Raw genomic sequence first — 12103 nt, 5'->3', positions numbered from 1 at the left:
AAGGCCTGTTGGAACGGGGTGCGACAACTTGAGTGTTCTATGAAGATGATATACCTTCCGTATCCCAGGATCCATAAGCTTTTGCATTCATTTGGAGAGTATTTGACACCAGCAATCAAAGAGCACACTACCATAAGCTTCCTTCACTGATACAATGGGGCTATATTGTTGCAAGCTAAGGTCATCCAGTATTAAATGATTTTAAATAATTTGGAAGTGCATTATTTTTAGAAAAGAACTCATTTAGATCATAGGTTTTTTTTTTTTAAAGTACTTTATTTAGATAAAAACATTTAAAACCATATAGCAGATACCATGTCTGAGATGTCCATCCATTCTAACCTTTACACAGACGGATCAGACCAAATATCAGTATCACAAGCCTGATAAGTAGGCCTCTGAGCTGATGTTTATAAACATTAAGAACCTTTTGAAGCTGGCTAAAAATCAACTTCAAGATGATCTTTTACATACCTTAGCTTGTTTAGATAAATAGCTCTACTTGTATATTACTAAATTTTAGGGAGACAAGCTAGATACTGGGACTGAGATTATAGTTTATTTTTCTCCAATGGCAAGTGTGTTCCTCCCTTGAGGCTTCCTATTTTATATTATACTTTCTTTCCCTATTTCTACTAGCCTTTCACACTTTTCCTCCTTTCCAGTTCCCCTTACTTAACTAGGTTACTACATTTCATCACTGTGTCATTCTAACCAGAACCAAACAGATTATACCTCCTCTCCCAGTCCCTTTCCATTCTATAGGCAAATTGTTGATTAATGGAAATTAAGTCTATGAACAACAGACAGCATACCTCCCCAGCTCACTGGTTGGAGCACTGATGTGCCAGCATGCTTTCTGAAGAGTCGAAGGTTTGTTCACAATAAGGGCACAGATAATAACTGGGTTTTTGAAGCAAGACGCCAACTTTGATACCGGAATGTTTTTTCAGGTGGATAAGAAAGTCTCCTGGATGACTAAAGATTTCTAAACAACAGGGACAGTGGAAAGGGCCCTTTAAGTTTTTGGAGGCATACATTAAAGTAAAGCCATCATCATCATCCTCATCGCCAATACTGGAGCAGTACCCATTTGACATGGCCAGGGCCGCCGGGTCTCCGTTTGACATGGCCAGGGCCGCCGGGTCTCCGTTTGACATGGCCAGGGCCGCCGGGTCTCCGTTTGACATGGCCAGGGCCGCCGGGTCTCCGTTTGACATGGCCAGGGCCGCCTGCCTTCGGGAATTAGTCAAAAAGGAGGAATTCATCCGAGTTTGGTATCCAGGCAAGGTATCCCCATTGCACTGGTCACAAACATCAGGCTGGTTCTGGAAGTATCTTTCCATCTGGTGTCGAATAGCATGATATCGAAACCTCCTCTCCAAGTTCTTTAGAGATTGTATTGCCTTTGAATAGCAGCACGAGCGTGGTCTTGACACGCTTCCACAGTAAATACAAGGGTATGGTGTTGTCCTCTGATGACTGACAGTGAATTGAGGCCTCCTAGTTTGATGGTCCAACCTTCCTTCCTCATTGACCACAGGTGCTGGTTGAACTGGAGGTAAAATAGGGGTTGTTCCTGAGAGGGACTCTCTCAATTTCCAGGTTGGGGGTAGTTGAATAGAAGAGGTTGCTGATGAATCATTTTGAACATGCCCCAAAGAGTCTTCTGCAAGTTTGTCACCTTTTGGAACTTAAAAGAAAAAAAGAAGTTGGTCTTCCTAAAGTCTTAACTTCTGAAAACCTATATACCTGGAAGGGACCTGAGAAGTTTTCTACTCTTAAATCAAGATAATTTCAAGTTATCCATAAGTCTCTTTCAAAGAGATGTTGATTCCATTATATTATATTTCTGAGTGAGAGGATACTGCATTCTCTTGGAGGACTATTCAGAAACCTAAAGAAACTAAGGTTCCTGGCTTGAGACTTGATCTTGTCCATTTCTCTGTATTGAAAGAATGCTACAACTAGGAGTTATATTTTTCTATCTGGGTTATGGAAATATCCATCCCAATCTTCTTCCAAGTCTTTTGGAAGATTAAAAAAAGTCAAGTCCCTGATGATCCATCATCCCTTTGCTCTCCAGCTTTATATGGCTTGTTCCATTTGTACTTGTCTGATGAAGAAGGTAGATAAAAAGTCACATGACCCAGACTCAAGCCATTGCTGGACAAATATCAGTATTTCTAGGTTTTTAGTTTGCTTGCCTAGAAAAAAAGAATCTCAGGAGGTGAGTTCCTAGACATCTCCCAGCTTCAAACTATATTCTTATTTTGTATCATTCACTACCTTACTAGGCTATAATCTCTTTGAGGGAAGATTCCCAGTCTTTTAGCTTCATATACTTGGTATTTAGCATGCTGTCTCATATTATAGATATTTAATTACTGAATTGTTCTCCATCCTAAATATACTCTTTAGGCAATCTAGTTCAGATTCTTTTAAGCAGTACAAAGAAAATAAAGTTTAGACTTATTTAGCCAGTACTGAATCTATTCAATTGTACTACTGCTTAATTCATTGATCCGTCTTTTTACAAATACTTTGATGAAATCTAGGCCAACTGTCTCTATAGCATTTTCCTCTACTAGTTTAGTAGATTTGTTCTGCCAACCCCTCTCCTCTCAAAAAAAAAAAAAAAAAAAAAATTAAGATCAGTTGATCTTGGTCCATTCCTTATGGGAAGCAAGGCTGGCTCTCAGTGATCACTGCTTCCTCCCCCCCCCCAAAAAAAAAAAAAATGGATAGAAAGAAAGAAAGGAGACCGAAAGACAGAGACATCTCTGTAAAGTATTGACACTACTGAATTCCTATGGAAAAGTAAATTTTCTTATCTAGTAACTGAGAAAAGCCACATCTAAGAGGGAAGGAACTATTAAATGATCTGGAATTCCTCAGTAACTGATAAGAATTATTAGCCTATTGCAAAGCCAGGAACAGGGACATGGAAGATTACCACACAGAGTTACAGAAAGGACCCAGAGAGGATCAAGATAAAACACAAGGAATAATTCTGTCAACATTTAAAAGCCTCAGTAAATGAATTAAAATACTATAGCTGCCCGTTAGTGCAAATATTATGGATTTAAAACAGACAAAGTTATAGGAATTTGAGCTCTTGAGTATTCTTCTGTGCCAAGATGCTATCAGAGAGTCAGTCAACTTCTAAGAAAGACAGGATCAGGAGCATATATTTAAAACCATCAGTAAGCATCATATGCAATGGGGAAAAACTGGAACCTTTCCAGTAAGGTCTGGAGTGAAGCAAGGTTGCCCACTATCACCATTATTATTCAATATTGTATTAGAAACACTAGCCTTGGCAATAAGAGTCGGTCGAGAAAGAGATTAAAGGAATCAGTAGGCAATGAGGAAACCAAACTATCACTCTTTGCAGATGATATGATAGCATACTTAGAGAACCCCAGAGATTCTACTAAAAAGCTATTAGAAATAATTCATAACTTTAGCAAAGTTTGCAGGTTATAAAATAAATCCCCATAAATCCTCAGCATTTTTTATACATCACCAACAAAATTCAACAGCAAGCGATACAAAGAGAAATTCCATTCAGAATAACTGTCGACAGCATAAAATATTTGGGAATCTATCTATCAAAGGAAAGTCAAGAATTATATGAGCAAAATTACAAAAAAACTTTCCACACAAATGAAGTCAGACTTAAATAATTGGAAAAATATTAAGTGCTCCTGGGTAGGCTGAACGAATATAATAAAGATGACAATACTCCCTAAACTAATCTATTTATTTAGTGCTATACCAATCAGACTCCCAAGAAACTATTTTAATGATCTAGAAAAAACAACAACAAAATTCATATGGAATAATAAAAGGTCGAGAATCTCAAAAGAATTAATGAAAAAAAAAATCAAATGTAGGTGGCCTAGCTGTACCTGATCTAAAACTATATTATGAAGCAGCAGTCACCAAAACCATTTGGTACTGGCTAAGAAATAGATTAGTTGATCAGTGGAACAGGTTATGTTCACAAGACAGAATAGTCAGCTATAGCAATTTAGTGTTTAACAAACCCAAAGATCCTCACTTTTGGGATAAGAATTCATTATTTGACAAAAACTGCTGGGATAACTGGAAATTAGTATGGCAGAAATTAGGCATGGACCCACACTTAACACCATATACCAAGATAAGATCAAAATGGGTCCATGATTTAGACATAAAGAATGAGATTATAAATAAATTGGAGGAACATAGGATAGTTTATCTCTCAGACCTGTGGAGGAGGAAGAAATTTGTGACCAAAGACAAACTAGAGACCATTATTGATCACAAAATAGAAATTTTTGATTACATCAAATTAAAAAGCATCTGTACAAACAAAACTAATGTAAACAAGATTAGAAGGGAAGCAACAAACTAGGAAAACATCTTCGCAGTTAAAAGTTCTGATAAAAGGCCTCATTTCCAAAAATATAAGAGAACTGACTCTAATTTATAAGAAACCAAGCCATTCTCCAATTGACAAATGGTCAAAAGGATATGAACAGAAAATTTTAGATGATGAAATTGAAATCATTACCACTCATATGAAAAGTTTCCAAATCATTATTAATCAAGAAATGCAAATTAAGACAACTCTGAGATACCACTACACACCTGTCCAGATTGGCTAAGATGACAGGAAAAATAACTGATGATTGTTGGAGGGGAATGCGGAAAAACTGGGACACTGATACATTGTTGGAGTTGTGAACGAATCCAACCATTCTGGAGAACACTCTGGGAATTATGCCCAAAAAAGTTATCAAACTGTGCTCCCGTCCAGCAGTGTACTACTGGGGCTTATATCCCAAAGATACTAAAGAAGGAAAGGGCCTGTATGTCCAAAAATGTTTGGGCAGCCCTTTTGTAGTAAGAAAACGGAAAATGAATGGATCCCATCAATTGGAGAATGGTTGGGTAAATTGTTATATAATTTAGGAATAATTGTTCTTAAGAAATGACCACAGGATGAATACAGAGAGGCGGAGAACTTACTGAACTGATGCTAAGTGAAAAGCAGAACCAAGAGTTTATATTCCAACAATATTTCTTATGAAGAGTTTATTCTGATGGAAGTGTTTTTTGACAAAGACCCAATTCAGTTTCAATTGATCAATGATGGACAGAAGCAGCTACCCCAAAGAAAAACACTGGGAAATGAATTAAACTGTTTGCATTTTCTGTCTTTCTTCTCGGTTATTTTACCTTCTAAAAATTCTCCCTGTGCAACAAGAAAACTGTTTGGATCTGCCACATACATTTTATCTAGGATATACTATACATATTCACATATAGGATGCTTCCATCTAGGGAAGGGGTGGAAGGTGGGAGGGAAAAAAATCAGAAAGGAGTGCAAGGATAAATTTTTAAAACATTAAGCATGGGTTCTTAATAAAAGTTATTAAAAAAAAAAAAAAAAAAGAGAGAGAGAGAAAGAAAGACAGGAAGTCCAAATCAGCTTGGAACCAAAGCTCTTTATGAGAGAGAGGCAGCAAGAAAGAAAAGTGGGCATCTCCTAACTTTTGTCCCAATTCCTGATTTCCTAGCCCTTTTCTGAGGTAACCAATATTCAATAAGCCAGGTACAGATGAAGCCTATTCCATTAGCTCTGAGGCAGCTCAGAGGTATCAGTTACACAACTCATTTTATCTTCATTTCATTTTAATTCCAAAAAAGAAGAAAAGGAGTGAGAGGAGGCACCCTTTCCAGGTGGATGGCCCTTAGGGCAGGTGTTGTCCCTCCAAATAATTGTGATTAACAGAGGCTCACAGCCTACATGGCCCTTTTCCTAAAGTTCTCACACAGAAGCTCCTTAAGCTTTTCAGGTTCTCTTTTAGGCCAGCCTTGATTTTAAAAGGCAAAAATTGATTCATCTCATGGTCCCAGAGAAGTCCTAATGAAGCCAATGTTAAGGGAGAATTCAATCTAGCTCTTCATTAACTTAGGTAACCCCTATACTACTCAATTAAAAAGCATTAAGCACTTACTATAGCACATATATATGTGTGTGTATATACACACACCTATAAATGCAATAACATATGTAATACACACATGTAGTCCTAATTTCTTCCTTCAAGCTTACATTCTCATTTACCTGTTGAGAAGTCTTCTGTGGTCTTTTGGTGCTCCTGGTCATTTGATTTTTTGTATTGTTTTAGAAGAGTAGCCGTAAGAGACTTTAGTTCTGTTTGTAGGAAAGAAGATGGATCTCTATTAAATATTTATTAAGCACCTAAATTGTGCAATGGTAGGGATACAAATAAGCAAAAGAAAAAACAGTCCCTACTCTCAACAGTTGTGAACACTTCTTTACGTCTTAAGGGGTCTTCCAGGTTCTCTTCCTTGGCTTTTTGATACTCCTGCTCACGCGTCCTTATGTTTCTTTTTGAAAGAGTAACCAACTTGGAAATTAGTTCTGTTTGTAGGAAGAAGACAGAGGATCATTGAATATTTATTAAGCACCTGCATCTTACTAAATGCTAGGCATACAAATAAGAAAAAGATAATCCCTGCTGTCCCTCAAGGAGTTTACAATCTAATAGGAGAAAATAACATGCAAAAAGGAAATTGAAAAGTGGAAGAATAGGGCAGAGAAAGTACTGGCAAAAGGGGTATGCTGGAGTACAAAGATAAAAGATGGTCCCTGCCTCCAAGGAGCTTGCACTTTCCTTTACCTTTCAACAAGTTATGCAACTTCTCGAATTCCTTGGCTTTTTGGTACTCCTTGTCACTTGTGGTTTTGGTTTCTGTTGGAGAAGTAGCCATCTTGGAAGTTAATTCTGTTTGTAAGAGCAAGATAAAGAACCATTGAATATTTATTGAACACCTACATTGTACTCAGTGCTAGGGATACAAATAAGGAAAGGAAAGAGTCCCTACTCTCAAGAAGTTTGCCTTCTCCTTTACCTTTTGAGGAGGCTTCCAAGTTCTCTTCCTTGGCTTTTTGGTGTTCCTGGTCACTTGTGTTTATGGTTGTCTTTGGAGGGGTAGCCAACTTGGACTTTAGTAGTTCTGTTTGTAGAAGACAGGGCAGTATTGAATATTAACATTAAATATATCGTGCTCAGTGCTAGGGATACAAATAAGCAAAGTTGAGAGTAGGGACTCCTTCCAAGTTTGCACTCTCCTTTACCTTTTTTAATGCAGTATTATCTATTTTCTTTTCTCTATTTTTTAAAATAGCTTTTTATTTACAAGATATATGCATGAGTAATTTTTCATCATTTACAATTGCAAAACTTTGTTCCAACTTTTCCCCTCTTTCCCCCCACCCCTTCCCCCAAATGGCAGGTTGACCAATACATGTTAAAGATGTTAAATACAATATATGTATACATGTCCATACTATTAGTTTGTTATACTAAAACAATCAGACTTTGAAATCTTGTACGATTAGCCTGTGAAGGAAATCAAAACTGCAGGCAGACAAAAATAGAGGGATTGGGAATCCTATATAGTGATTCTTAGTCATCTCCCAGAGTTCTTTCCCTGGGTGTAGCTGTTTCAGTTCATTACTGTTCTATTGGAACTGATTTGTTTCATCTCATTGCTGAAGATGGCCAGGTCCATCAGAATTGATCATCATATAGTATTGTTGTTGAAGTATATAATGATCTCCTGGTCCTACTCATTTCACTAAGCATCAGTTCTGGCAAGTCTCTCCAGGCCTTTTTGAAATAATCCTGTTGGTCATTTCTTACAGAACAACAATATTTCATAATATTCATATGCCACAATTTATTCAGCCATTCTCCAATTGATACTCTGCTTTACCTTTTGAGAAGGCTTCCAAGTTCTCTTCTTTCTTGGCTTTTTGGTGTTTCTGGTCACTTGTGCTTTTTGGAGGGGTAGCCATCTTGGACATTAGTAGTTCTGTTTGTAGAAGAAGACAGGGCACCACTGAATATTTATTAGGCACCTACATTGTGTTCAATGCTAGGGATACAAATAAGCAAATGAAATAATCCCTATTCTCAAGAAGTTTACCTTCTCCTTCACCTTTTGAGGGGGCTTCCAAGCCCTCTTCTTCCTTGGCTTTTTGGTGTTCCTGGTCACTTGTTCTGGTTCTTTTTGGAGGAGTAGCCATCTCGAATATTATTAGTTCTGTTTGTAGAAGAAGACAGGGCCCCATTGAATATTTGTTAAGCACCTACATTGTGTTCAGTGCTAGGGATACAAATAAGCAAAGAAAAGAATCCCTACTCTCAAGAAGTTTACCTTCTCCTTCACCTTTTGAGGGTGCTTTCAAGCCCTCTTCTTCCTTGGCTTTTTGGTGTTCCTGGTCACTTGTTCTGGTTCTTTTTGGAGGAGTAGCCATCTCGAATATTATTAGTTCTGTTTGTAGAAGAAGACAGGGCACCATTGAATATTTGTTAAGCACCTACATTGTGTTCAGTGCTAGGGATACAAATAAGCAAAGGAAAGAATACCTACTCTCAAGAAGTTTACCTTCTCCTTTACCTTTTGAGAAAGCTTCCAAGTTCTCTTCTTCCTTGGCTTTTTGGTGTTCCTGGTCACTTGTGCTTTTTGGAGGGGTAGCCATCTTGAATATTAGTAGTTCTGTTTGTAGAAGAAGACAGGGCACCACTGAATATTTATTAAGCACCTACATTGTGTTCAGTGTTAGGTATACAAACAAGCAAAGGAAACAGTCCCTCCTCTCAAGAAGTTTACCTTTTTCCTCATTTCCAAAATATATAGAGAACTGACTCTAATTTATAAGAAACCAAGCCATTCTCCAATTGATAAATGGTCAAAGGATATGAACAGAAAATTTTCAGATGATGAAATTGAAATCATTACCACTCATATGAAAGAGTGTTCCAAATCATTATTAATCAGAGAAATGCAAATTAAGACAACTCTTGAGATACTACTACACACCTGTCAGATTGGCTAAGATGACAGGAAAAAATAATGATGATTGTTGGAGGGGATGCAGGAAAACTGGGACACTGATACATTGTTGGAGTTGTGAACGAATCCAACCATTCTGGAGAACACTCTGGAATTATGCCCAAAAAGTTATCAAACTGTGCATACCTTTTGATCCAGCAGTGCTACTACTGGGCTTATATCCCAAAGAGATACTAAAGAAGGGAAAGGGACCTGTATGTGCCAAAATGTTTGTGGCAGCCCTGTTTGTAGTGGCCAGAAACCGGAAAATGAATGGATGCCCATCAATTGGAGAATGGTTGAGTAAATTGTGGTATATGAATGTTATGGAATATTATTGTTCTGTAAGAAATGACCAGCAAGATGAAGAGAAGCTTGGAGAGACTTACATGAACTGATGCTAAGTGAAATGAGCAGAACCAAGAGATCATTATATACATCAACAACAATACTGTATGAAGATGTAATCTGATGGAAGTGGATTTCTTTGACAAAGAGACCCAATTCAGTTTCAATTGATCAATGATGGACAGAAGCAGCTACACCCAAAGAAAAAACACTGGGAAACGAATGTAAACTGTTTGCATTTTTGTTTTTCTTCCCGGGTTATTTCTATCTTCTGAATCCAGTTTTCCCTGTGCAACAAGAAAACTGTTTGGATCTGCACACATATATTGTATATAGGATATACTAGGACATATTCAACATATATAGGACTGCTTGCCATCTAGGGGAAGGGGTGGAGGGTGGAAGGGAAAAATCAGAACAGAAGTGAGTGCAAGGGATAATGTTGTAAAAAAAAAAAAAATTACCCTGGCATGGATTCTGTCAATTAAAGTTACTATAATAATAATAATAATAATAATTTTTTGGAGGGGTAGCCATCTTGGACATTAGTAGTTCTGTTTGTAGAAGAAAGGGCACCACTGAATATTTATTAAGTACCTACATTGTGTTCAGTGCTAGGGATACAAACAAGCAAAGGAAACAGTCCCTCCTCTCAAGAAATTTGCCCTCTTCTTTACCTTTTGAGAAAGCTCCCAAGTCCTCTTCTTTCTTGGCTTTTTGGTGTTCCTGGTCACTTGTGCTTTTTGGAGGGGTAGCCATCTTGGACATTAGTAGTTCTGTTTGTAGAAGAAAGGGCACCACTGAATATTTATTAAGTACCTACATTGTGTTCAGTGCTAGGGATAAAAATAAGCAAAGAAAAGAATCCCTACTCTCAAGAAATTTGCCCTCTCCTTTACCTTTTGAGGGGGTTTCCAAGTTCTCTTCTTTCTTGCCTTTTTGGTGTTCCTGGTCACTTGTGCTTATGGTTCTTTTTGGAGGAGTAGCCATCTTGGACATCAGTAGTTCTGTTTGTAGAAGAAGACAGGGCAGCATTGAATGTTAACATTTATTAATATATTGTGCTCAGTGCTAGGAATGCAAATAAGCAAAGGAAAAAGTCGCTACTTTCAAAAAGTTTGCCCTCTCCTTTACCTTTTGAGGAGGCTTCCAAGTTCTCTTCTTCCTTTTCTTTTTGGTGTTCCTGGTCACTTGTGCTTATGGTTCTTTTTGGAGGAGTAGCCATCTTGGACATTAGTCGTTCTGTTTGTAAGAAGATAGAGCACCACTGAATATTTATTAAGTATCTAGACTGTGCCAAGTGATAGACATAAAAAAAAAAAAAAAAAAAAAAAAAAAAAAAAAAAAAAAAAAAAAAACCAGTACCTGCCCTCAAGGAGTTTATAATCTAATAGGAGAAAACATTCAAAAGGAAACTGAAAAGTGGGGAAATGGAGCAGACAAAGTATTGACAAGAGGGTATGCTGGAGAACAAGGATAGAAGGAAGATGGGACCTGTCTCTTTTACCTTTTGAGAAGTGTTCCAAGTCCTCTTCTTCCTTAGGTTTTTGATCTTCTTGGTCACTTGTGTTTATGTCCCTTTTCAGAGGAGTAGCCATTTTGGAAATTAGTTCTGTTTAGAAAGAAAGAAGACAGGGCATCTTTAAATTCTTACTAAGCATCTACATTGTGCTAAGTGCTAGAAATACAAACAAGAGACAGTCCCTTCCCTGAAAGAGCTTACAATTTAATGAATATACAAAAGAAAACTTAAAAAGTGTGTGGGAGAGGGGTAATCCAAGACCTAATTAGACCTAATTCTAACAATGTAGAAAGCAATAGTGATTAAGTAGGTGGATCTGCTATCAGTCATCTAGATACAGTAGGCAAAATGTTTAATACAATGAAATTATAACAGCATGCATCTATGTAACACTTTAATGTTTTCAGTACCATCAGTGTCCCCATTTTACAGATAAGAATAAGGCTCATAGTTCTAAAGGGACCTACCTGCCCAAGTTACATAGGTTTAATCTTAGGCAAGTGAAATATCAGTATATATATATATATATGGAATTATACTAATCTCTAGCATCTCTTCTAGTTTCGACATCTTACTAAAAATAAGTGCTACCTAATGATTTTTTTTTCAAAGTTTGGGTCTAGGGAACAATCCTTACCTCGCTGCCACGAGCCTGGTCTTTTTTCCCTGTTAGTAACAATCTAACTTTCTTCTCCCATCAGCTCTTTCACCCATTGGTGGGGGTTTCCTTTTAGGGTTTTAATGAGATTATCTATCCCACCTGTGTCCCTCTGAACACTGCCAGGCAAATGTTGGTCTCCCTAGTATGCCTTCTAGATCCTGGTCCTCTCATCCCCAAAATTCGGCATCAGACTTGGAATCAGGAGAATTGAGTTGAATCATGATTGCTCCCTATTAAGTTCCTTGTTTATGTTTAAGATATTAATCCTCTCTGAACTTCATTCAGATTTCTGATCTACAAAAGTAGGGATACTCACTCTAACCTTATCTTCCAGAACTGTTGTGAAGAAATCACTGTTGAAAGGAACAATTGAAATGTGAACTTTTTTATGACTCTTAATAATAGCTAGAGTTCATATATTCAGAGCACCTGATATATTCTTATTTGATCTTCATTATGGCCTTTTTACAGGTAAGGAAATTGAGACCTAGATAGGTAAAGTCCCTTGTGCCAAGATCACAAAGCTAGTAAGTGGATTAGAACTGAATTCAGGTCTTTCTAATTCTGGCATTCTATCCATAGCTTTTCCACCTTGGTGCCTCTAATTATAGCATGTCAGTACTTTAGGAATCCATCATGTTATCAGTTTG

General features: G+C 37.4%; 1 protein-coding gene across 9 annotated transcripts; it reads right to left on the bottom strand.

Moving 5' to 3' along the window:
- Nucleotides 1-261: 261 nt before the first annotated feature.
- LOC116419057 (neurofilament heavy polypeptide-like) lies at nt 262-11530 on the bottom strand. Of its 9 annotated transcripts, XM_031936818.1 has the most exons (15): nt 11430-11530; nt 10778-10882; nt 10405-10512; nt 10170-10277; nt 9948-10046; nt 8461-8586; nt 8230-8361; nt 8014-8130; nt 7801-7899; nt 6934-7038; nt 6702-6806; nt 6314-6442; nt 6122-6211; nt 1219-1693; nt 262-1188 (listed from the first exon to the last, which is right to left on the bottom strand). In XM_031936818.1, the coding sequence occupies exons 2-15, from the start codon at nt 10866-10868 to the stop codon at nt 825-827; spliced, it is 2148 nt and encodes a 715-aa protein (XP_031792678.1). In that variant the 5' UTR covers nt 10869-10882; nt 11430-11530; the 3' UTR covers nt 262-824. The 9 variants fall into 9 exon arrangements, with proteins under 9 accessions (XP_031792678.1, XP_031792673.1, XP_031792672.1 ...); XM_031936813.1 differs by having other exon boundaries at nt 262-1693; nt 8026-8130; nt 11430-11528; XM_031936812.1 differs by having other exon boundaries at nt 262-1693; nt 11430-11526.
- Nucleotides 11531-12103: the final 573 nt, after the last annotated feature.

This window comes from Sarcophilus harrisii, chromosome 4, assembly GCF_902635505.1.
Source record: "Sarcophilus harrisii chromosome 4, mSarHar1.11, whole genome shotgun sequence".
Taxonomy (NCBI): Eukaryota; Metazoa; Chordata; class Mammalia; order Dasyuromorphia; family Dasyuridae; genus Sarcophilus; species Sarcophilus harrisii.
Note: the sequence above shows the minus strand (reverse complement) of the source record. Positions and strands in the feature narration are given on the sequence as shown.